The sequence below is a fragment of the Dromiciops gliroides genome, chromosome 3 (genome assembly GCF_019393635.1).
Source record: "Dromiciops gliroides isolate mDroGli1 chromosome 3, mDroGli1.pri, whole genome shotgun sequence".
Taxonomy (NCBI): Eukaryota; Metazoa; Chordata; class Mammalia; order Microbiotheria; family Microbiotheriidae; genus Dromiciops; species Dromiciops gliroides.
This window is the reverse complement of record NC_057863.1, coordinates 250,194,087-250,221,527: the sequence shown is the minus strand read 5'-3', so window position 1 is coordinate 250,221,527 and position 27,441 is coordinate 250,194,087. Positions and strand designations below refer to the sequence as shown.

At 35.5% G+C, this 27,441-nt stretch overlaps 1 protein-coding gene across 1 annotated transcript in view; it reads right to left on the bottom strand.

Annotated features, from left to right (window-relative positions):
* Positions 1-27,441, bottom strand: part of TMEM131 (transmembrane protein 131) — a 225,571-nt gene that overhangs the window by 25,879 nt on the left and 172,251 nt on the right. Inside the window, 21 exon segments of the mRNA XM_043993447.1 lie at positions 103-245; positions 586-737; positions 2,527-2,593; positions 3,514-3,623; positions 3,738-3,876; positions 5,857-5,974; positions 6,136-6,211; positions 6,347-6,499; positions 7,866-7,952; positions 8,699-8,803; positions 9,983-10,117; positions 10,209-10,319; positions 18,163-18,227; positions 18,230-18,298; positions 18,301-18,328; positions 18,490-18,615; positions 18,617-18,644; positions 19,751-19,771; positions 19,773-19,849; positions 23,805-23,812; positions 25,323-25,431. Of these exon segments, the coding sequence (XP_043849382.1) occupies positions 103-245; positions 586-737; positions 2,527-2,593; positions 3,514-3,623; positions 3,738-3,876; positions 5,857-5,974; positions 6,136-6,211; positions 6,347-6,499; positions 7,866-7,952; positions 8,699-8,803; positions 9,983-10,117; positions 10,209-10,319; positions 18,163-18,227; positions 18,230-18,298; positions 18,301-18,328; positions 18,490-18,615; positions 18,617-18,644; positions 19,751-19,771; positions 19,773-19,849; positions 23,805-23,812; positions 25,323-25,431 (1,927 nt within the window).

Below are 27,441 nucleotides of genomic sequence, written 5' to 3'. Positions count from 1 at the left end.
GTTGATATTCATATCAACATATACAAACATACCAAACTTCATGATGAGGTACTAGAAAAGTTTCAATCCATGTGTGCATTTGGAATTTTATGTAATACTCACTATCTGAACAATCTTTCAGTAATGCTTCTGTAATTTTAAACCGTAAGGAACTTCCTGGACCTGGAGGCTTGCCTGCAATCCTCATGTTTTCAGTTGTTCCTTGTCCTTGTACCATTAGTGTATCCACCACAGTTAAATTATTTCTATATAAGAACAAAAATTATGTATTCTTTAAAATTAAAAAAATCTACATATTTTTTTGACTGATAATTTCACAAATCAATATTCTGAAATAATGAAAAAAGAACCATGCCAAATTTACAATTTATAAATTTACCACTTATTTAATAAAAACAGCAAGGGTTTCTTATTGTTCAAACTGTATCACAAGGTACATAAAGGGTGTAGTTTAGAAAAAGATTTTAATCACACTGTAGACCTATCCTGGGAGGCCTTTTGCATATTTTTTGACTTAATGACAAACTCATTTCTGAAACAAATTATATGTAGTGTAGAATTCATTCAACTCTCACAGAGACATACCTGATTATGATTAATGAAGCAACAGTTTTGTTGAGGACTGGTGTAAATTTTACTTTGACAGATTTTTTTTCTCCAGGTTTTAAAATTATATTTAAAACAGAATGTCGGGACAGTCCTTCAGAAAAACCAGTTGTACTTTGCAATGGATGACCCTTTAATCAATCAGTAAGAAAACAGTTTTAATATAGTCAATAGATTTAAAAAATTAGTTTTATACTACAGCTTAATATATTTACTTATATACTTTTTAGCAACTGAACATTTATTTTGTCACTATTATATACTTGCAGATGCTGTCTAGCTGACAAGGGAAGGTGGAGAATTTTATAGTGAACATCTAAATCTCTACATATTTAGACACAGATGGATTGTGTCCAAAATATTCAACAGCAGCTAGGCAGAATAGTGGCTGAAGTGCCAGACCTGGAGTCAGCAAGATCCTAGATCTTGACTGCATGACTCTAAGCAAGTTACTTAAGCTTCTCTGTCACTTTCTTCAATTCTCAATTGGGGATCACAACAGCACGTACTTTGCAGGGTTCTTGTGAAGAACAACTGAGGTAGCACATGTGTATTGTTTTGTAAGCATTAAAACACTATATAAATATTAGCTTTATTATTATTTCATAAATACTCTATTTCAGCAGATTTGACATCTTTCCAAATAGAGCCAAAAGAGCCTCCTTCATCTAGCATTATAGAACCCTAGAGCTGGGAGGAATGTTAGTCATCAAAGTGCTATGTAAATGTTTACTTGTTAATTATTAATAATAATATTATCACTATCAACATAATGAATATATATTAACAAAATAAGTCACAACAAAAGAGCACACAGATATTGTTTTCTAGTTTAATTGGTAATCACTATCAACTTCAATGGTATCCTACTTCCCTTGAAGTAGATATCATAGATGTAGGTGTAAGGAACCTTAAGTGTCACTGAGTCCCAACTCTTCATTTTTATGTCATGAAACTGAGGACCAAAAGGTCACCTAAGGTCACACAAACAGTAAATAGCAGAGCTAGACTTTGAACCTCTATCTTGACTATTGTATCGTGCTGTCTCAGATCCATTTGAGGTGCTTCATGTTGAGTATATTAAGTAGTTATCTCAGCTCAGAGACACTAGAAATTACTATGAGTTAGAGCACTTGGAAAAGGTTTATTGGAAGAGGTAATATCCGACCAGTTGTAAGACGGGTAAGATGTGGTTCAGTAGAGAAGGGGAACATACCAGGTGAGGAGATCACTGTGAGCAAAGGCATATTGTGGGGATAGTAATCCAACAGTGCAGAACACTCAAATATTTATTGAATGCTTATTTATATGCAAAAGGTTCAGGCTGGGAATTAGTGGCACATAAAGTTTTAAAGTTATGGAGATAAGATATATAAGTATGTGTGTATGTATATATACACGCAGAGATATACACATAAAAATATATTGTATGTATGATATGAATGTGTGATGTATGACAGAAATATTAGAAATTTTCAGACAAAGTCTTAAATAATGAAACAGGAAACAGGTATAGATCATGAACTTTTATATATAGACGGAATTTCTGAAAGGAAACAAACAACTTTCTTACTGTAATTTTGGATGATATTTTACTAATCTAACTTCTAATTTTTAATTAATTTAAATGAGAAATATATAAATGGATCCATCTAACCAGCAATTCCCATGGTACTTGATGTTTTCCCTAAGTCTTCAACATTGCATTTTTCTTCAAGATAGTGACATAAAAGATTACTACATTCTACCCTCATGTAATTACTATCTAGTCTTTCCCGCTCATTAGTTTATAAATTTATCCTTGTTTCTTAATTTCTTTAGTTCACTTTAAGACCAATAATATTTTTCTCTTACATGTTGTGTAGCAACCCCAGATACTTTGATTTTCTTAGAATTTTCTTATGAATGTTAAAGACTTACACAGTTTCTGAAGACTTGGAATTCTAATGTTCTCAAATCTAGATTTGCCATTTTACTCAAGTTAAACCTAAAATAAAAATACACATTACTTTATAAATAGCATCATAATACAACAACTTCAAATGAAGAACTATTTATTAAGCTCACACTTCCAAATATCTATTTTATTTGTAGGACAGATATTGCAGATTAATAAAAATATAAAACTGCCAAATTTGAGACTTGCTCTTATATTTCTTGACAGATTCAGGTAGACATTTCTATCACATTTTTTGGCCTCCGCCTAAAAGTTCCAGTAGAACATAGGACCAAGGGGGCAGCTAGGTGGTGCAGTGGATAAAGCACCAGCCCTAGATTCAGGAGGCCCTGAGTTCAAATCCAGACATAGACACTTGACACTAGCTGTGTGACCCTGGGCAAGTCACTTAACCCTCACCACCCCGCCAAAAAACCCCAAAACAAAACAAAAATATTTAAAAAGAACATAGGACCACATCTTTAGAGCTGAAGGGCACACTGGAGGTAATAGGAAACTGAGGCCCAAGGTTATAAAACTAGTAAAGAGCAGAGATGAGAGCTGAACCCAGGCCATATGACTACAAATTAAGTGTTCTTTACCCTGTACTGTATTTAAGTTAATTTTATCCCTCTAATCAACACCTGCTTCCTTTACTTTCAATACAGTACTAAATTTCCCCAAAGAGTTCCAATACTACTATATAGGGATAGAGTCATGGATATAGGCCTATGATTTCTCTTGGTAAAGGGAACTTTTGAGTAAGAAAATTCCCTCTAATAATGCAGGTCAGCACCTTTGCCATTCATAGCTTTAGGGAATTGCTCCAGGCCCCTTGAGGTTAAGGGACATAGCTACAGCTAGTAGGTGGCAGAGGTGGGACTTAGGACTGGCTTTGAGGACAGGGTCTATCCATTATGTCAGGGTACCTCTCACTAAGAAGAGAGCTTAATTACTTAAACAAGGTTTACCTTTCCAGTAGTTTATCTACAAAGGCTGAGGGATTAGAATACAAAGCCATGGGAACGAACTGAACATGAACAGGAACATCTGCTGGGTTTTCTAAAACAATTTTTTCTTCCTAAAACAAAATAATATAAGGTCAAACTTAGGATTTCTACTAATTACAGGAAGGCATAGATATTCTGTAACCAAGTTTTCTAATTCCAAAAGCAGTGTCACTCTGAATACTTACCGAAGAGCTATTTATATTTGTAAGTGGGAAACTCAAAAATCGAGGTGAACTAAGTATAGACGGCCAGGACAGCTCTGCAGTAATTTTTGATGCTACATTTTTCTGAAGGTCTGTATCCACTTCAAACATGGTGGTCAATCTAAAAAAAAATTTTGGAACATACCTTAAGGCTAAAATACTTGAATTTCCTGAGTGCGAGGAATTATATCTTACTAAAATTTGTACACTTGGGAAATTTAACTCTCACCTGAAAATACAGGCTTATTTTGCCCTCTAATCTTTTCGACTGCTTTAATGCCCTTTTAGGCTTTATCTCTTTTAACATTTTAACTGTATAACAATTTTGCTGTATCTCATTTCCCTTTAGTCTGCTATATTGTTTCAAAGTTGAATCTGTCCAAAAGTTATAAATCTTGAAAATACTATTAAGGATACTATAACACTCTTAAAATTGAAAATTTTTTCAATGTATTCTCAGTAAATGCAAAGCATAAAATTGTACTAATAACTATTCTAAGTAAGGTATCAAAAAAAAAAAAAGGTGGGGGGGGGCAGCTAGGTGGCACAGTGGATAAAGCACTGGCGCTGGATTCAGGAGGACCTGAGTTCAAATGTGGCCTTAGACACTTGACACTTACTAGCTGTGTGACCTTGGGCAAGTCACTTAACCCTTGTTGCACCACCCCCCCCCCCCCCCGGAAGGCATAAGATGTGTGCCATAAATTCCATATATTCCAATGAGGAGCTATGTATCTTTAACTGAATAGATTTTAATTAGTATGGGCTATTGTAATTCCTATAAAATCTTGTCTTTCTAGATTAGGGACCAAGACATGAGGATAGAGGATACAGAGGCAGTTTTGGTAACAAAAGGAAAAAGTCAGCTATACTCCCTGGAACCTAAGCTTTCTTCTCAGTATTAAAAACATTACAGGCAATAAATATGGGATCCTATTAGCCAGATAATGGTGGTGGTGGTAACTGTACAAGATTAATGTGATCTTTTCAGCAGTATTCAGAAAGGCCTCAATTTATGGGTGGATTCAATTTCAAAAGTTCATTTACAAATCAGTTGTATGAAACTCAGAGCACTTTCCCCCATATTAATAATGTTATAAATGGTGTTTAGATTCCAAAGCTAATTTACAAACATCAATTTAATCCATAATGTAGAGGCTATAGTGCTATTACTCTAACCATACCCTTTTAAAAATGATCATGTGTATATTTTATTTGCCAATATAAAGGCAGGAGTAGGGAGAATGCTACACACCTGGCACGACTGATACTAAATTAAGAGTGATGGGATGGTATTAGGAGATCGTTGGGGCTCTGAAAGCAATTGGGATGGGCACATGAGAGGAAATGAAAAGAGCAGCTCTTTATGGTGTAACAAAATACTGTTTTCAAGAAGGTGTCAGTTTTTTCCCCGTCAAAAGCAGGTTTGAACTGTGCTGGGATTTCACTGCGAAAACAGAAAACCTGGGGGAATGAGAGTTGTCAGGAGAGGTGGCTCAGAAGCCCTTTTTATTCTTAATAAACACTCGCACATTCTATTCAAACTGTGGAACTGAAATGGAACACTTAAAAAAAAATCAAAGTATGTTCAGTTTGTTCTTTGTAGGGGAAAATGACCAATAAAAACCTTTTTGAAGATACTGTCTCTGGTAGATGCAGCTATTTAGGTTGAAGCATAGTTGTTACTTTATAGGAGGACAATATCAAATACCTTTCTTAAGTTTTTTTTTTTTTTTTTAGGGCAATGGGGGTTAAGTGACTTGCCCATGGTCACACAGCTAGTAAGTGTCAAGTGTCTGAGGTCGGATTTGAACTCAGGTATTCCTGAATCCAGGGCCGGTGCTCTATCCACTGTGACACCTAGCTACCCCCTTCCTTTAGTTTTAATGATGAAGATAGGGGACAGGAGGAAATAGGAGGGAATATTCTTGATGAACATTAGTCAAAATGACAACTTACTTCCTTAACTATTTTTAAAAATTGGATGTTAATTTCTCAGTTTATAAAATAATTCAAAAAATCAAATGATGTAGTAAAGAAAATAACCATTTGTGCTCAAATACCTATTGAGAATTAGGATAATTAGAACAAAAGGACTCACTTGTGACCTGCATTGTCTTTTATTCCTGTCCATGTCCTGAATAAGTTTTCATGCAAATCCCAATCAGAATCCCATATGTCTTCTTGCATTGCTAGGCCATGTTGTATTTTAGGTTCAGCTAAAACAAAGTCAATTTATTTTAAATTACAAACACACACACATATACGCATGCACAAAAAAGAAATCATAGTCTTTCATGTAATTTTTGTAAACATGGTGGGGGTGGGTGAGTTGGATGAAGAAACAATCAGTTTTTTGCTAGAATTAATGGTTACTTACATTTGGACAGAAAAGGCAATCCAACATAGCAATGATCCCCACACTGTAAACTAGGATCAAAATAAATATTTGCTATCTGTAAATAAAAAAGAGAACCAATTATTATTAAAAACTAGGTTAAACCCTAAAGAAATGCAAACCACCTGTAGAATACAAAAAGAAAATATTAAGCTAAAATGATTCTAATGATTCAATAAATAAGTTTACAAACCTTAGATTTTTTCCCTGGCTCTAATTCTTCTTTATTGCTCTTCAGTCGCTTGTAGTAAAATCGCACATCTTCTGACAATGAACGTATATGCTGTATTTTTACCTTCTGTGAGAAGGAACTCATAACATTTAAACTTTGATGAACTATTTTACCCTGGAGTTAGAAAAAATAACTCATTAGTAAAGTACTGTACTTTTTTTTTTCAATGCATACATACTTTAGAGGAGACTGGCATATATTTGCCCAAGAAACCAAAAACCAAAGAATATTTAGAAATCAACAAAATCTATAAATCAAGTTTGTAAATGGAAAAATAAACAACTTTTCAAAGTGATAGTAAGCTAAGAGAATTTAAGCAGTTAAAAAAAACCAGCTGCAAATCACATTCTGTTTAGTATTGTGACAGCAAAAATTGGAATAGCTATATGGCATTAAGCAGTAAGTCAAGATATATTCCATTCAAAGGAAAAATACATTTCCTTTCGGTGACAAAATATAATTACTGTACAGATAAACTGACTAGAGATTGTTAGGATAAAATTTTCAGATATTCTGTTGAATCAGTGCATGTTATACTACTGAAGAAGGGGAAATACCAAAGATATTATTCCCTTATGAGCCAGCACCTTTTTTCCCCAAAACAGGTTTCTGCCTTCTAAGTTGAAGTGAAGCTAATGACAGTAATCCCGTTTCACTCTCTATTCAACATTATCAGATCCCATGTCTAATTTTTGGTTCAATAGTAGACTAAGGAGAACGAATAGGAAGAAAAACAGGTGAATGACGCTCTACAATAAGGAAGCATGGACAAAACTACCTATTCCAAGTCATTGTAAACAAACAAGGATCACATTTAAAAGAATTTATAGACAGTAAACTTCACTCATCCGATAATGGGTAGCTTGAAGTATTGCCTACTTCCAAGTTACCATTAGTATTATCCAACAAGATGGTTTTAAAGACGTTTTTAGAAACTAATAAAGTACATTTAGAGTTAAAAATAAATCTGGTCCTATAAGCCAGGAATCAGAGCTATTCAGATTTTTAATTTGGACATTAAAACAAAGCATCTTGTTTCTACGAAGAGGTTTCTTTACTGCTTCCATCATGAGTGTACTTTTTCTTCCTAGTATTTCCTTGTTGAGGTTAAAGAAACAAGGGGAGGAAGAAAACCTTTACTTTGAGGTGAGATGAATTAAACAAACATTAGGAAGAACCAGTGGTCTTACCATAGTTAGGAATCTAGCATGAATTAGGAAATGGAGTGGAGAGGAGGGATGGGGGTTACAGGACATAGTTAAGGCCAAAGATTAAATTCTGTATAATGCTGAATTTGATCAAAATTTTTACTTTGGGTCTGCTGAATTCTGAATTAATATTTTAAAAAATTCTTCTTAAGCATAATGCATTTTCCCCTAATTTGAATTTCTTCTACCACAAAATTAGTTCAACTTGTAAAAGGCACAGTGGTAAATTGTTCGGGAAGGCTAGGATATATATTTTAAATGAATTATCTTACTGGAAAGGAGGGTGGAAGAACGATGTGCTTTGGGGAACAAGTCAAGGAACCCACTGCAATTACAGCCTTCACAGGAATTGTTAAGATCTGTGGGAGAAAAAAAGTAAAATACAGAAAAAATGTATTTAGTTTTAGGTTTGCCTTGACCCTTGCAACATGATGATTAAAGATGAATTCAGGAAAACTAGGAAAGGAATGGAATAGCATAAAGTAATCTTACATTCATTTTCTTTGGCAAAATTTTAATGTATTAAGAAAATCATTAATCATTTGGATCTAACAGTGTATAACTACCCAAAGAAAGTAGGACTATTTCAAAGCCCTTAAAAATTTATCAGAAATATATCAAGATGCTCAATAAAAAGCATTACTTTAATGTATCACATCAAACCCTACATATTCAACCTTTCAAGGATATAATGATTCTTTATGATGATTAGTCAGACTGGTTTATTTAAAAATCAAACACTATTTTGAGAAGACAAATCAAGACCCAGTATCTTGCTTTCATCCTTTTCATAAGTACAGCAGAGGAGAAATAACGTTTCAGCTATCATATCAGATCTAGCTAAAGCATTTCAGTCTAATGAAATTTAAGAAAGATGCTATATATTATTCCTTTTCAAATGCAGAAATAATATACCATGGCATTTTTCTAAATTTTTTTTCATAATTAAGAGCTTTGGGTTTTTGAATAAATATATGCTAATTTATCCTGACGTGTCAATAGGGCATAATTTCTCAGGGAATTGCAAAATATAGTTAACCTGGAGATAAGGAAAGAATAACATAAAAACCCAATTCAGAAAAATCCCTTGGACACTTAGCATTACCTCATAATCTGTTGTTATCTGTATGGCTCCATCATGAATTCCTTCAAGTTCTTTTGCAATTAATTTGACTCTGAATACAGCAAAATAGCCAGAAGTTAATATTACCTGTATGTGGAAGAAATAAGATGGATAATTAGCCCTTCTCAGCAGATTCCTCCACCAAAGTCAGTAAGAATGCTACAATGATCACTTGAATTTGAACCTTAAAATATCAGATTTAATATGTGAAAATGACTTTTATGGGGTGCTTACTTGTACTTATATACACAGCCTAAACACAGAACAGGACCTCACAGTGGTATAAACTTCAAGAAAGAGGTTATGTACTATTACAGGTAAATGGCTATACATTCATTATTTAAAGACCTCTCAGTCCTCTGCCCCAAAAGAGTAAAGCTAGTTTTATATGAAAATTCTGACAAGAATACTTCTAAAATTCCAATTTCTGATTTTGTCAAATGACTTTTGCTTAAATTCACTAAAATCTCAGTAATTCCTTTATTTAATAAGAGACCTTTGGTAAGAACTTCCAAAAGCATTGCTCTCAGAGCCTTGCTAATGTTTTTTTTGGTTTTGTTTTGTTTTGTTTCTTTTGTGGTATCTCAAACACCCACGATACCAGATAATGGATAGGTGGTAATTTAAATTGTACTTTCACTTTTTTACTGTCCAGCTTAGTAAAAAAAGGATGAGGTGGCACTACTGTTCAAAACGGTAACTTCCACTCTTCTTTAACCATTTCAGCATCTAAGTATTAGTGTCAGGATGAGATGAGGTGTGTTCATGTATATATGCATATGTGTATACACACCCACACATATATCAGGCATATGATTAACTAGTTCTTCTGTTTTTTTTAGTGGCATTGTTACATTTGTATAATGGGAAGACAAAAAGGTTTGGTAGTGACAAATGTGGAGGAGAAACTATAGCAGTCATATAGCTCATGCTATGACACCTAATTCCCAGTCCATTGGCTACATTAGCACTATGCTCTAAGCAGCTCAGCTAATCAGATACAAGTAGCACTAAATCAATGAAACCCTTTTCACCACCTTTCAGGAGAAGGATCTAACAGAGATTTAAATGACAGTTCAAATTTTTCCTTTGCTATACTACTTTTCATGTTACAGAGAATGAATAGCCTTACTTCTTATACAACTTTTTATTTTAAGACAGCACCATCAAATAAGTATTAGTCAAAGTGTTCAACATGTGTATAAAAGTCTTATTTGGGAAATTTAAAGCCTCACATTAAATAAGAAGTAATAAAAGTGTACTTACTGATGACTGATCTGGTACAGGGGAGTTTTCCAATTCTGGAAGGATTGAGAGAACAGTGGTTCTGTTGCCTTTCTCCGTAGTTAAAAGTTCTATTGTTAGACCATCTCCTATAACATGCCAACTTTTAATAGCCAACTTGAAAGAAAATAAAAATAAAAAGTAATGATTTCACTACCAAACTGTGAAAACTTAAAATTTTTCCTTAAGGAAAAATAAGATTCCTTACCTCAATTGGATTGCTGTTTATGATCGCAAATAACATATTACTTGCTTCTGTAGCACTAAGTATGCCAAAATCTATGAAGCGTTCCTCCATTTTGGGGGACAACACAAAGTACTAGAAGAATTGAAAAACACGTTAAGGCTTAATAAACATTTGTTGAAGTTCTAAAACACAAATATTTACAGAATATAATAATTATGCTTATCAGATATATAATCAAGAGAAATAAAGTGGAATCATAAAGCTATGCAAAATCCTTTTTTTCCTACATGGATGCTATAATTCAGAAGAACTTCATAAGGTGAAAAATTATACAAACCAGAAGGGAAAACTCTTACAAACCTAGTTAGTTATCTTTTTGTTCTTGTTTGCATATGCAAATAGCAATATCAGGGTGTGAAGATACAGGGAGAATATAATGCAAATTTGAGATAGTCAAGCATTGAATATGTAAAGTTACATATAAATAAAAATGGGTAAGACGTGATAAAATGTCACAAACTCCTATTGATTTTCATGCTGAAAACCTCACTTTCTACCTAGATGTTCTTTGGCACTCCAAATTAAGTATATCCAAATAAATCAGCATTCCCTTATAACTTGCCCTTGCTCCTAACTTTGCTAATTCTATTAATAGCACCACTATTTTCTAGTGACAGACTTAAGACCTCTTTCCTCTCTTACTTCTTAATATTCATTAGATTATAGGATCATAGACAGTGCTAGAAGATAGCAAAAGGGTGATCTAGTTCAGTTTCTTTATTTTACAGATATGGAAACTGAGGCCCAGAGAGGTTAAGGCCTTCCTTAGTCACACAGGCAGTAATTAGCAATGTTATAATTCAAATTTAGTACTTCTGATTTCAAATCTGGTGCTCTTCCCACTGTACCATGCTGCCTTCCCAGCTGTCTGACGATGAAATAATGAAAATCATTTATAAACACAGTGTGCAAAACATTGGGGAAATAACCGGAGAGGCTAAGATGGTTTCTGCTTACATTTATACAAGCAGGAGGTTTCAGCTGCAAATCAGATGGAAAGGCCCAATGGTTCTTTTTTTTTTTTTTTGGGTGAGGCAATTGGGGTTAAGTGACTTGAGCCTGAGGTCGGATTTGAACTCAGGTCCTCCTGAATCCAGGGCTGGTGCTCTATCCACTGTGCCACCCAGCTGCCCCCACAATGGTTCTTAAGGTAAAGTGGTAAAGCAGATGGTAAGGCCTCTTCTTCAATGTCTTATCACTGATAAATCCCTGTTCTTGATGTTGAACTATGTGATGATGCTAAGAACTTTTGTACCAACAATCCCCCCCACACTCCCCGAGTCTTTAGTAACTGGTTGCTGAGGAAGTAGAGGCTACAACATCACTGGAAGCAATTATCAGAGTGACCCTCCACAACAGTTGCTTCCCTGGATGATGCTCTGGTGGGGGGAGGAAGAAAGGGGCTGAACTGAAAGAAGAGTAGATTGTCTGTAGGTTCTTACTATTTCCTGGGCTATCTCTATTGGGACCTAAGGGGACATGGTAGTAGAAATGGTGGCAGTGGTTTACCATGCCTGGCACATATTGCTCTTTTGTCTCCTTTGAAGTGCCTTGTTGCTTCAGATAGGCTGGCTTGCCTGCCTTATAAATGGCAAAAAATGTGATTTATAGGCTGCTCTGTCTCCTATGCAGCCCAAGGGGTCAGGCTTTCAATGATTCCCAACTTCTATTTCCTGTTCTCCCATTCCTATCTTTTTCAAACCTCCCATACCCATATCCCACTCCAACTCTGTCCACACCTTCCATCGTGCCCTCCTGCAATTCCTGTTGTAGAATGAATAAACTTCTGTTCATTTCCGACCTCTTTCTCTCATACTTCTCAAACTTACTTGCTCTTGTTTCTGAAATCTGGCAAGCCCTATATGACAATGCACCTGTTCTCTCCAGCACTGGTCATACCTTCCTTTATACTCTTTATACATTCGGCCTGGAAGGAGTCTGGGAATCGTCCATCTTCCTGATGCCACTTCCAGACTACCCCTTTTATCACCATTACTTAACAACTTGTCCTTTGAAGTTTACTTTATTAACACTTTTCACCTTATGCAGATCAAAGGAGCTGCTGCCCACTGGCCCCCACAGGTAATTCTCCCTTTTCTCAAGGAGTTTAGCACCACACACAAGATTTCCCTCAACTCTCCAATTCTTGACCATATTCTACTCAACTTAAACATTCAGGTTGATGCTTCCTTAAACATCTTAAACTTCTGAATTTCCTGATCTCCTTAAATCCCAACACCTACTGCACCACACTCAACTTCAGCTACACACAGGAACTGTCATGCCCTGGGTCAAACCATTAGCTTCTTTGATCAAAAATTCTCTATAATCTTCAGACCATGACTTCCTATCATTCACCTTCTTACTTCTCTTTAACCCTATTTTCACCTTCATGGCAAGCCTGACTCCCTCAGCCCCTCTGTCCTTTCTCAGGACATTACCTTCGCTCTGACTTCTTTCCTTTGCAATCTAAACCCAATAGTTAACAAATTCAACTCCCCACTATCCTCCCCCTATGAATTTCTTGCCCTCTTGTACTATGATGCTCATTCTTTGCCCTACCCCAGCCCTGGATTACTCCCACACTCTACCCACATGCTATGGAAGAGTTGGTGCTATTACATAACTGTGCTAACTATGCATACTACGTATTTATGTGACCAAAATTCTACTCTGCCCCCATTGTGGAAAGGCAATGCTGCTTCCTCCTGAACTGATTCTCTGTTTTACCCCCAACACTATTCCAAACCTCTTTTCTCCTCAATCCTCTCATATTTCCCTTTCCACTGAAAGGGGAACTGAGGACTTCACAACTATTTTACTAAGAAAAGTGACGTCATTCACAATAACTTTCATTTTTTCATCCCCAAACCCCTTAATATCATCTTCCCTCTCCCTTCTGTCTCTGGTAATGAAGTGTCCCTTCTATTTATCAAAGCCAAACCTTTGCACATGATTCTATTCCCTCGCATCTTCCCAAATTCCTTTAGTGGATTATACAAGCATTTGCAGTATGTGTGTGTATGCCCAGACCAAATTAAGAATGGTCACTCTATGGATCTTAGTTCTTACAGTTTTCAAAGTTATTTGTTTTCCCAGTATTTTTGTTAGTGTATAAATTGTTCTCCTGGTTCTGCTCATTTCATTCTTCATCAGTTTATAAGTCTTCAAAATTGTTTATGTGAATAATATTGATGTCATGAATATAAAATGTTCTCCTGGTTCTGATTACTTCCCTCTGCATCAGTACAATTAAGTCTTTCCATCTCTCTCTGAAATTGTTTCCTTATTTCTTACAGCACAATCGTATTCCATCACATTCATGTAACCACAACTTCTTCAGCTATTCCTCAATTGATGGGTACCTCCTTAATTCCTTTCCAGGCTGTAACCCTGAATCACCTCCACAGGACTTTTGTCTTCCATGCCATAGAAATCACTCCACGCCTCCTTACATTACAAGTTTACTTGGTCCCAGCCTCTCCCTTTGATTGGCTGGTTCCTCCCAGAGCCTAAGGAGGAGGCTCAGAACAACCATTTCATTCCTCTCCATGCTACACCCCTAATTCTTCACAGGTATTTTTTTTTTACCACCCTCCCAAGCAGGGTACCTTCATCTACCTCTATTAGAATGTAGGTACCTGAAGGCAGAGATTTTCTGCTTGTATTTGTATTTCCAGTATTTGAGTGCTAGGCACTTAGTAAGAGCTTAATAAATGCTTGTGGAACTGACTGACCTCATAGGTATAGGGAAATCCCACACAGACATGTATCTGCTCAGCTTTTGTTGTTGTTGTTCGGTCATTTCCAACTTTATGTGACTCCATTTGGGGTTTTTTGGGCAAAGATACTGGAGTGATTTGCCATTTCCTTATTCGGCTCATTTTACAGATGAGGAAACTGAGGCAAACAGGATTAAGTGATTTGGCCAGGGTCACACAGCTAGTAAGTGTCCTAGGATAGATTTGAGCTCAGGAAGATGAGTCTTCCTGACTCCAGGTCTGGCACTCTATCCACTGTGCCATCATGCTGCCCATGTACTCAGGAACTTTTAGTAATTAGATTTGCCTCAAGCAATTTGCATTTAAGTGACTTGCTTAGGGTTTTATAGTAGCATTGCCATGGGCAAAATGTGAACCCAGGACTTTCAGACTCAAAGACCAGCTCTATCCTTTACCTTTGACCTCCTATTCCTGAGAGTCACTTCTATACAGTTCATATCTTGTATTTAAATACTGCAAGGATCTTCTTTCTTTCTTTAATATGAACCAGAATCCTTTTATGCCTTAATGGCCAGTCTTTGAATTGTGAACAAAATTTTCATCACCAACCATAACCACCAACTATAGACCTAAATTTGAATCCTCCCTTAAACACTTAATGATAGCTGTGACCTTATAATAGCTGTGACCTTGGACAAGCTACTTGATAGCTATGTGACTCAGTTTTCTCATCTGTAAAATGGGGATAATAACACCTACTTCAAAGGTAGAATCAAAAGAGTTAAGATATGTAAAGTGTTTTGTAAACCTTAAAGTGCTATAAAGATGATAACTATTCATATTAGTTTTCAGTTTTTTGCCACCACAAAAAAAGCTGCTATAAATATTTTTGTATATATACACCCTTTTCTCTTCCTTTAGTCTCTTTTGGGTATAGGTCCAGTATGGGTCAAAGGGCACAAACTGTATAGTAACATTTTGTATATAATTCTAAATCACTTTCCAGAATTATTGCACCTATTCACAAATCTTGCAGCAATGCATCAGAATGCCTATTTTTCCACAATCCATCAATCAATAAATCCATATTCACTCCAACATTTATCATTTTCATCATATATGTCACTCCAATGGCTATAAGGCAGAATCTCAGTATTGCTTTAATTTTGTATTTGTCTAATTAGTAATGATTTAGAGTATTTTTTTTTTTGGTGAGGCAATTGGGGTTAAGTGACTTGCCCAGGGTCACACAGCTAGCAAGTGTTAAGTGTCTGAGGTCGGATTTGAACTCAGGTCCTCCTGAATCCAGGGCCGGTGCTCTATCCATAGAGTATTTTTTCATATGATTATAGACAGCCTGGACTTGTTTCTTTGAGAAAACTGTCTGTTCATATCCTTATACTATTTATCAATTGGGAAAGGATTCTTATAAATTTCAATCAATTCCTTAGATATCCTGGAAATGAGATCTTTTCAGAGAACTTGATGCCAAGATTTTTTCCTAGTTAATTGTTTCCCTTTTAATCTTTATTAAATGTATGCAAAAAAGCTTAATTTTTAAAATTAAGATTAGTCATTCTATTCCTTCTTAGTCATAAGCTTTTTTCTCATTCATACATTTAATAGGTATTATCTCCCACCCATATTTTTCTGATTTGTTTATGATGGGACCTCTTACATACAAGACATGCATCGATTTAGAATTTATCTTTGTATGAGGTAGGAAGTATTGTCTAAATCTAATTTATTCCACACTGATGTCTAATTTTTCAGCAATTTCTGCCAAATAGTGAGTCCTTATCCCAATAGCTGAGGTTTTTGTGTTTATTGAATTCTAGAGTATTAGCTATGTTTTTGTATGCTGTGTATATGATCTGTCCATAAAGTAATCTATTTTTAACCAGTGCAAATTGTTTAAAATTATTAATGCTTTGCAATATAGTTTATTATATTAATATAACTATATTATCATATAGAATTATAATTCTATATAATATCTAAATATAATTTATGTACAATTATATATAAATTATATGTTTAAAATTATTACTGCTTTGCAATAGTTTATTATATTAATATGTGTCCTAGCAGTACTAGGCTCCCTTCATTTGCATTTCATTTCATTATTTCTTTTGAAATACTTCACCTTTTAAAATTCTCCATGAATTTTATTTTTTTTCCTAATTCTAAAGTAATTCTTTGGTAGTCTGATTAGTATGACATTGAATAAGTAAATTAATTTAGATGCTATTGTTACTTTTATTGTAATGGTTCTTCCTACCTATGAGCAATTAATATTTTTTCTAATTATTTAGATCTGTTTTTTGTTCTGTAGTGTCTAGTTACAGTTATATAGTTCTTTTGTGTATATTGGAAGGTAGACCCTCAACTATTTTATGTATTTTGTAGTTTCACTTTCTAATTCTTTTCCTTAGTTTAAAAAAAAAATTATATAGAAAGGCTGATGATTTCTATGGATCGATTTTATAACCTGCAGGTTTGCTCACTGTTTCTCCAGAAGGCTGTCACCTCAAACAGCAACCCCTCCCCCCCAACATCTTTCTCCATGTCTTTTTTTTTTTTGGTGGGGCAATGAGGGTTAAGTGACTTGCCCAGGGTCACACAGCTAGTAAGTGTCAAGTGTCTGAGGCCGGATTTGAACTCTGGTACTCCTGAATCCAGGGCTGGTGCTTTATCCACCGCGCCACCTAGCTGCCCCCATCCAACATCTTTCTAATCTTCAATCTTTCTCTATGTCTTGATTCCTTCTCTTTTGCTTTCAAAAATGCCCAACTCTCTCTCATCTTTAAAAACAACAACAAAAGAAACTTCACTAGGTTCTACTAGCCCTTCAAGCAATCATCCTACATCTCTTCCCTTTCTTTCAAAATTATTGAAAAAGCTCAATCATTTGTGTACACACACACACACACACACACACACACACACACACACAGTGTATGTTGTAACCCTGTTGGAATGTAAGCCCCTTGAGAATAGATTGTTTTATTCTTTTTATCTGTATTCCTAACACCTAGTGTTCTGTCTTATTTTCTCCAGAAAAGTGCCCCTCTTAGAATCCCCTCTCCCATTAATGGTTTTTCCCAATCTAATGACAGTTTTGCTGATGCCTACTAACATAACTATATCTCTCCCAGCCTCAAAAAACTCTCACTTCATCCATCCCTGCTAGCCGTTTTTCTACATCCCTCCTCTTTATTGTGGATAAACTTGACGCCAGCTACAACCAGTGCCTCCACCATGTTTTCTCTCATTTTCTTCAAAATTCTCTGTACTCTGGCCTTATGATTCAATTGAAACTGTTCTCTCCAAAGTTTCCAATCATCTTTAATTGCTAAATCTAATTGGCCTTATTTCAATCCTCATCCAGCCTCTGACATTACTGATTGGCCTCTTTTCTTTGCTATTTTCTTCTCTCTAGGTTTTTGTGGTAGTGCTTTCTTAGTTTGCCTCCTAGTCTGACCGCTCCTTCTCAATCTTCTTTGGTGGCTCTTAATCTAGGTTGGACTGGACACCAAGTATGGGTGTCGTCCAAAGCTCTGCCCTAAGCATTCTTCTCTTCTTTTTCTATACTCCTTCACTTGGTGATCTCATCTCCCGTGGAGTCAAACATCATCTCTAAGGAGATTATTCTCAGATCTACTTGTCCTTAACCTTGCTCCTAATCTGCAGTCTCATATCTCTACCTGCCTATTGGATATCTCAAACTGGATATCCTGTATACATCTTACATTCAACATATATAACAATATGATCTTTATCCTAAAATCTTCCCCTCTTCCTAACTCTCCCTTTACTGTTGAGAAACCACTACTAACGACACTTGGGTTCTAATCCCTTTGTGATACTTGGGAGAATCCCTGTCATTTAATGTCTAGGCTCAGTTGCCTCAAACATCAACTGAAAGGGTGGACTATGGGATCTTCTTATACGATTCCTTGCCAGATGTAAAATTCCTAGAATTTTCCCCATATACTGTGCAGAATTACCACTTGGGTTGGCTATAGAACCGACAAGGTCCCGGACCGTATGGAATGACTGTACTTGGGAAAGAAAACAAGCCCAGCCAGGAATACAATTGCAAGAAGGATGAATGTCAATAAATGTCTGAAGGATCCTAATTTTGAATTCAGAAACAGAGGGTATGGAGTTTAGAACAATAAGATACTTACATCTAAAAGCCCTGTGTATACCCAGTCAGGTAAATTAAATTTTGAAGCATTGGTAATAAGTAAATATTGTTATCTATATGTATAGATGACGTTGAAGGCATAAAAATAGGGTAAAAATATTCTGATTCATTGGAGGTATTAAGACTGGTTTGCTGAAATTCTGTACCTGTAATACAGAGAGAGAAATACAATTTTATATATTAGTATCGCTTATCACTCTGTTATCCCGTGTCTTTTCTTACCCTTTTCTATGTCATATTTTTCTCATATGGTTCTACTCTTCTTCCTTTTCCTCCCCCAATTAAGATTACTAACACTCAGACTTACTTTAAACATTGTTTGGCTTCTTCTGGCGAACATCACATCATGAATGAGGATTGCAAACAGGAAAGTGTTTGTAAGATAAATTGTCTATTCTACAGGATCAGCAGGACTGTCCCGGATATGAAATAAATGTGGCAGCATGATCAAATCCCAAGTAACTATTTCCAAAGAAATAACACAACAAAAAGTCAATTTCCTTTTATCTGTTAGTTTTAAATCCAAGTTAAAACATATTCAATGTTTCTGAATTATCAGCATTCTATTCTTTATTTTTATGGGGGGCAGGGGGGTTAAGGCAATTTGGGGTATATGAGCTTGCCAGGGTCACACAGCTAGTAAGTGTCAAGTGTCAGAGGCTGGATTGAACTCAAGTCCTCCTGATCTAGGGCCAGTTGCTCTATCCACTGCGCCACCAAGCTGCCCTGTAATCAGCATTATATTCTTAAGAGTAGATATATAATTTTTGTAACCGATCATCTCTCTAACATATATATTTATCAATTACTTCTAGGCAACTTTTTTGCTGAAAATACTTATTACAATTTAGGTAAGCTACAAGTTTTCCATTAAAACTATTATTCTGGTACCAATTCACAAAAAGAAAAGATAATCTAGTTGTCTTTTAGAAACCACTAAGGCTTTTAGAAGGAATATAAGCCTTAGCTTTACTTATATCTTTCGCTTTAGCTTTAGGTGATCAAACTTTTAAAATTAAATCTTATTTTTTAGTTAATAAAAAATAAAATTTCCCTCATCTGCACAGGAGGAAAAAATATTTGAAATAAATATGCATAGTCAAACAATTAAATTTCTGATGCTATATTCAATAAATAAATGAGTCATTCTGCAACCTGGAACACCCTGCATCACCTCTTGTAACAAGATGAGTAGCATGCTTCATCATCAGTCTATTGGAATCATAATTGGTAACAAAAGATTTATATAAAATAATGTGGCAGAAAAAAAATTCAAATGGTCTAAACACTATGGAATTTTGTATTATTTGTTCTTATATGTCACTGAATCATTAAGATTTCTTTAAACTCAGATTTCAAAAAATGCTTATACATCCCACACACACTCATTCCTATTTTTCCTTTATGAAAATAAAAGCTTGTGTTGATGAAAGAGATAGGCAGGCTTTAGGAATAATATTTATGTGCAGATCAAGTGCAATTATACTATTTTCACAGAGGAATGAGAGAAGACACGCTACTTACAATGCAAAATGAATTAAGTAGGGTGAATGTAATGCAAGACTTACCCATCTAAAACATCTGCTTGATTGGAATTCAAGTTTAGAATAACTCTTCTCTTTTGCTTTAACAGTTATTTTTCCAGAAAACTGAGACAGTTCTTTACGCTTTTGATGCTGAAATGAAGCATAAAAATATCTAAAATAATCCCACTTCTTACAAAGGAAAGCCACCCAAGAATTTATGCAAAAACCCACAAGGTATTTTAACAGTCATATCTTGAATACTGGAAAGCTATAGAAAAAAGCTCAGCATACATAACAGATGCTTTTTAAAAAATTGTCAGTTTAATATAACTAGACCATAACTTCTTTTACACACAAGAGTAAGAAAATCTCTTGTTTTGCTTCAATTCAAAATAAAGCAGGTAGGTAGATCCACAAAATGGACATAGCAGCTATGTAAAATATACTCTGGTTTTGTTGTTGCCTGATAGATGTCTTGATTTTATTGAAACTAGAAAAAAAAACACATTCCATGTATAGCAGGGATTATCTATAAATAAAAATGGAGGTAGCATGGTTAAAGTGCCTAGCAGCATAGTAAGAGTTATGAAGTCCTGGGTTTCCTATTTTATCTGATACTAACTAAAAGTTTGAGTGTAGCCAAATCTTTCTCCATTAAGGCCAATGGATGATGTTATAACAATGGTAGATCTTGGAACAGCTCTAAATTTTACTAAATTACTGTTTCGGCAATTTATTGTGCAATTAAAAGAAAACCAATTTGTGAAACAACACTTAATTTTCTTTAGAACAAACCATTAGACACTTCCTTTACAACTAAATTACAAAATGTCATTATCTTCACCTTTTAGTAAATACTTTTCAGAAAACGTTCGATTATAAAATGTGATTCCCAACATTTGCAAAGGTAGCTGTGAAGTGTTTGCCACAAATGAAATTCTGTCACAAAGAAAATATATTAATTTAGGATACTCCTTTCATAGAGTTTAGAATTTGATTGGAAAAAACCAATTTCCATAACATTCTTTACTATTTTGTTTTTTAATTACTTACATGCCGATAGATTTTTCATTATTGGGTTCATTATTTTGCCATGGTTTGATGATGGAGGGTAACACCACCCTCCTAGTACTCTCAGGTGTACAACCTAGGAGTCATCCTGGACTCCTCACTATCATCTCAACCTATGCCCCCCCCCATCTCCTCCATCCAATCTGTTAACCAAGAATAATTGATTGGACTTTTGCAATCTCCTCTGACACTGCTATTTACTCTGGTGCAGTCCATTATCTTGGGCCTAAATTACTTCAATAGCTTGCTGGTGGATCTGTGTGACTCATAGTCTTTTCCCTCTCTAAGTCATCCTCTATTCTACCACTAAGTTATTTTCCTAAAGCGGAAGTCTGATCATATACCCCCACACTCAGGTAAACTCCAGTGATTTCCTCTTGCCTCCAGGATCAAATACAAAATGTTCTGTTTGGCAAAAAGTCCTTCACAATCTAATCCCACTGGATACCTTTCCAATCTTCTTACACCTTACTTCCCGACACAATACTCTTTGAGGTGACACTGGTTTGCCATGCCATGTTTCCATGAATAAGACACCTCCATCTCTCGGCTCTGGCTATTTTCTCTGGCTGTCATCAAACTACTGACCTCCCTGGCTTCCTTAAAAGTTTCGACAAAAATGCTACCTTCTATACAGGAAGCTTTCCTTTTATTCCAGTGTCTTCTCTTATTTCTTCTTTATTCTGTCTATAGTTTGCTTTGTAAATATTTGTTTGCATGTTGTCTTTTGCTTTATATCATAAGCTCTTTGAGGGCAGGGACTATTGTTTGCCTCTTTTTGTATCCTTAGTGATTAGTACAATGCCTGGCACATAGTAGGCACTTAATAAATGTTTACTGATTGATTGACTTATATCAGACTAATTATAATTGATTACAGAAAATGTAAAGAAAATTATAATTCATAAATTAACACAATATTGCTATCCATATTGGATGAATTTCCAGGAAACTGATTATATAATGTAAATTTGTTATAACAAACATTATTCAATTAATTTTTCTAAATTTCAAGGGTGGATTCTGGCAAGAAAAAAAAAGAACTTGGCCCCAAAATAATAAAAACATTATTTAAACATTCTATCATTTACTGAAAGAACAATCTATTCACATTTAATACTTTTTCAAAATTCTTTCAAGAAATTCCAGTTCAGTGTTGATTATTGCATTGGAACAAGTTATGGATTAAATTGGAAATAAGTTAGCAGTATTCCTTTATCAGTAGCCAGTATATTATTCATTATCACAAGAATGTGTTGGGGTCACGGATTACTAAAAAGTACCATAATAATGATTACCAAAGAAAAGTCTGAAATATTCCATGCATAAGACTTCCACTTCATCACCAAGTACCTCTCTGCCTCTGATTAAAGAACTTTCCTATTTATATTGATGTTAACAATATGAAGTATCTTAAGTGAAGTCACAACTTAGTTATTTTATTTTAGCAATAACTTAGGGGTTTCACACCTGGAACCTGGGTTGTTCTAGCATATTTCCCACCCACTCCCCAACTGTGATTTAATGGCCAAGATATGCAATTCCTCTTTTACCTTTTATGTATAGTACAGTATATTTTCATTCCCTTTATATAAGATCTCAATTATAGTAATTATGGGAAAAGTTCCCTATATAGTCTACACAGAAGAAAGAGAATAGCTGGTTTGTGAGGAACACAGGATGACAGTAGAAAGACAAAGAGCACTTTTCACCACTTCCTTATATTTTTTAATAGAAAAAACAACAAAAACACTTTACATAGTTTCCTATATTTTTCCAATATGAAGTAACCAAAAATCCAAAGCTCAATCCTTGGAAAACTTGACAAGTGCTCTATACTTTGCTTTAGATAAAAAGAGTGAGAGAGAAGTTAAGAGAGCACGTTGTAGAGGTCAGAATCCTGGCTGGATGTGCTAGGAAGTAAAAAATAAGGAACTTAGGTAGGCTAATTCTTGGAGACTGAGAAAGGGAATGATGTGGCTCAGTTGGAGATAAGATGATGTTGACGGGGTTTAGACAGGTAAGAGGCCCCTTCCCATTTCTATACCCTGCTTAAAAACCCTGGTTCAGTCTGCAGAGCCACCATTTGCTTGGGATTGATACCTGATCCCTCTGCTGGACAGGGGAGACGAGTGGAAGGGTGGGGGATTTCCCATTTCCATTTAAGGTATGGATAGATCTTCCTGGCACACCAAACTAGAATTCTGAATGCATGCTCCTACCAGAACACTGTTGCCCCAGCGGGGCCAGATGGCATAGTTCATCAGTAAAGATTACTTCATTATATTTTTGGGTTAATGGGCTTTGGTGGGCTAGTCTGGAAAACCCAAACTACAATAACATTGTTTCTCTATGGTGAAATTCGAGGGCCTTACAAGCAACATAGACTCATACAATAGCTTCTGGAAAACAAGGTAATCTCTGGAATAAATCTGCCTGGAGGACCCATCTCTCCTTGGTCACCGCCACTCCCCCAACATGTTTTCGGAAAGCCAGAGCCTGCAGATTCACTTTTCTCCCTACTGGAGCCATGTTGGCCTTGTTATCCTCCCCTTTCCAGACAGATCTGGAACCACTGAACCTTGATCAAATGAATTCCCTCACCCCAGGAATCAAATAGAATACTACCTACGTAGCACTCAAGGCTCTTCATAACCAGCCCTGGTCCCCCCCCCCAACCTTTCCAGTCTTCTTACACCTTACATACCCTCCACATTACTTTTGATTTTAACTGACCTCACTTGCTGTTCCCCCAAACATGATCCTCCATCTCTGGTTGTCCCTAGTGCCTGGAATACACTCCCTCCTCATCTCCCACATCCTGGCTTTCTTCAAATCCTAGCTAAAATCGCAAGATCCGATTAAGACTGAAAAGGGTAGAAGGTGGATAATTGTTGAAGGGATTCTGTAGGTGCCAAAGAGAACATTTCTGCATTTGATTCTTGGAGGCAAGAGGCAGGCCACTGGAAGTCTATTGAAGTAGAGGGAGTGACATGATCATGAATTGTGCTTCAGGGAAAATCACTTTAGTGGCTAAATGGGAGGATGATTACAGAAGATTACAGAGAAACTTGTGAGGTAGGCAGACTCACCAGCAGGTTACCTGTAGTAATCCAGCACAAGGTGATGAGGGCAGTGGGATTCAAGTGACAGTGATGTCAGAGAAGAGAAGACAGTAATCAGAGATACTGCAAAGGTGAAATCGGACAGGCCTCCTTTAGAGCACGAGGACTGTCTTTTGCTTTTGTATTAATCTCTAGCACTTAGTACAGTGCTCAACACATAGTAGGTAGTTCATAATCACTGAATAGTTATTTTTGTGGTTACATCTAACAAGGAATTTTTGTACAGTATAAGTCTTAAAATATAAGGAATCAGTTTATTAGAAGGTTTGCTCTACTGAGTCAAGTGATTTTTTTTTTCTGGGATTGGGTAAAATCAACAAGTAAACACAGTCAGATCTTAGATACTTTAGATTTTTTTTTCCAGTTAGTTATGTACCTGTGAAACTGTGCTATGCTATAGAAATTAGACTATGAAAGCTCCCTTTTCTCTTTTATTTTCATCAAGAATTCTATTTATCTGTAAATATCATTCATATGAAAATTTTCTAGAGATTAAAAATTTTGTGAAGACTTAAAAGCACGAATTGAGAAAATCAATTATATGCCCTATATGTTGAAACTATTTAATTTACATGTAAATAATGATTAAACAAGGTCAATTGTCTGTACTGAAATTTAATGTTAAATTTCAAGTAAAAGCAGTTACATTAAAAAAAAGAACAATTGCTGATGTCCTTTTGGTCACTTCTTGGTTCCATGATATTTGAGTCATGTGCTATCTTTACCTTTCTAGATAACTTGAAAATAGATTCTTTTAAAAAAATCACATGGATTTCTTCCATGTCTATTTATTTGATCTGATCAGTTATATTTTCCATACCAGTATCCCTTCCTCACATCACATATCAGGTAATGAGGAGTTAAGAATCCTAATGTGATAGTTACAAGGATATCTATGATGAGAATAGACCATGGCGAGAAAACTACTGAAAAATTGATTCCATTTTCCATCCATTGTTGTTTTCCCTCTGGTTTCATTTAGAAATACTTTTGAGATGATCTCACTGAAGTGGGTCACATACTAGACTTTTTTTCAGATTCATTTTCCCATGAAATATTGTTTTATGTCATGTTCTTGTTTAAAATCTTTCAGTTATTTTTACTACTTAAAAGAAATTGTTGGCCTTGACTACAGAACTATCAAAGAGTGACTAAAGAATTAACCAACTGTTTTGTTTCTGTTGGAAACATTACTTTAAGGTACATACATCATTCTTTCATAAATTATTCCAAAAGTCACAGATGGTTCTCAAGAAATATTCATAATGACTTAGAATGTCCCTAAAACAAACTTATTTAGGAAAATATCAGTTGTGTCTCCAATAGCATCAAATCCTGAAGGGTTAACACAAATAGTCTTTTTTTTTTTTTAACCCTGGTTAATAAAATAATTTTGGGGAAAAAAGCTGAATACTTACCATCAAAACTAATACTTGCAACTTTGGTGTATTTACTTTCAGAAGCTTTTAAGGTGACTGGCTTAAAGTTTACAGTAATAGCTTCATTTTGTGGTGTAGGTCGAATACTCTGTGAACAGAAACCAAAAAAATTAATTAGCATTCTTTTGGGCTAATGGGTTAGGTTGTTTTCAAAAGTTTTGCTCTAAAGAGTGGTAAACTGGAACAGGAAAAAAGAATAAAAATTTTAAAGATCAGCTCAAATGGTATAATTATTATTATTATTTTTTTGGTGAGGCAATTGGGGTTAAGTGACTTGCCCAGGGTCACACAGCTAGTAAGAAATGGAATAATTTTTAAAAAGCAACACTTCAAATTAATTATCATTTAAACATCTTTCTAAAATGAAATAATTTTTTTCTAACAGGCATAAAAGATTGGAGAGTATAAATCATTAATGAACTTTAAAGGGCCAAATGATGATCTGAATAACAGACTACAAAAATATAAATGTATTTTCCAAACCAATGCTTAATTCATTCTTTTTTTTTTGGGGGGGTGGGACAGTGGGTGTTAAGTGACTTGCCCAGGGTCACACAGCTAGTAAGTGTCAAGTGTCTGAGGCCAGATTTGAACTCAGGTACTCCTGAATTCAGGGCCAGTGCTTTATCCACTGTACCACCTAGTTGCCCCTTTAATTCATTCTTAACAAAAAATAATTAATGGGAATAATGTGACTGGGTTCTTTCTTTTGAATGTAATAAACAATTGAAAATAATAATTATGAAGTATAGGCATCCCCATGTTTAATGCCACTTCGTAATTCAAAATTTTATACAGTGGAAAAGTTCTGTCCTAGAAAAAAGTCAGAGAACTAGGTTTGAATTGCAACTCTCTCTGCAACCTCTAGCCAATAACTTCACTTCTCTGGGCATTGGTTTCTTCATGTGAAAATGAATGTTTCCATCTAGGTGATACGTAAGCCTCCCTCCAGCTATAATGTATTCATAGACTAGAAATCTATGAAGTACTTTTAAAAATTCTTCCATGGCTAACCCTTGAGAAGAGGAGCCAAGAAGAAAGAGTAGCTGGAAGTAGTAGCCATCTTGCCTGCAAATTTCTCCAGACAGATCTAGAAAATGCACCAGACCAAATCCCGATCACTTCTCACAGTAAGTCATGCTTCTAGCCCAAGTCAGTACAGAAGAGAGGTCTGTAAACAATGGGGAAGGAGTCTGACTAGGAGGATGGTTTGTGTAGAGGAGGTCCCAGTCCCATATGTAGGCATCTTGATGGAAATATTTGCCAGTAGTCAGCTGTGTTTCCTAGTACTCAGTTCTGGGTCAGAGATTCAGTGTGGAATGAGTAGGAAGTCTATGCTTGGGGGTAGTTTTCTGGGGTAAGCGACAATAGCAGGCCATAGGCAGTGTATTGAGAGAGAAGCAAGCTCAAGAGGCAAGTACCGGTGGTGTGGCTTGGACAAAAGATCTCAGTTCCAGTTTCTAGCAGTCTAAAATTTGTAAAGGAATAACCAGGGCAGCAGTCCTAGATCAAATGGAAACTTGAAGTTCTGCCTCTCTGAACCAATATAACTTACAACTGATTAATAATAGTGGTTAAGTCCAGCCACAGTCTACTGCTGATCAGAGACAAATCCAGATTAGGAACTTGCAGAATTCAGACTCAAGATGCACAGTGATAGTTTTTGCCCTGATAAGACCACTCTGGGAGCACTGAAAACTTGCAGGTCCCCATCCTCAACTGTCCCTGAGATCCTTGAACAACACTATGTTGAATACCTGAAGAAAGCAGCAATAAGATTAACCTAGGAAGGAGGCTGGTAGAAAGAATGAACAAACAAAAATTAATCCTAAAACAGGAAGTTATTACAGTGACAGGTATGCTAAAGATAGAAACCCAGAAGAAAAAATGACTGTAAAACATCTACAAGCAAAGGCTCCAAGAAAAACATAGCATGAGCACACATCCAACCAGAATTCTTGAAAGAACTTTTAATGATTTACAAAATGAAATAAGAGTAGGAGAAGAAAAAATTGAAAAAGAAATGAGAGCTATGGAAGAAAGAATTGGAAAGGGAACTAATAGCATGGCACAAGAAGTGCATGATCATGCCTAAGCA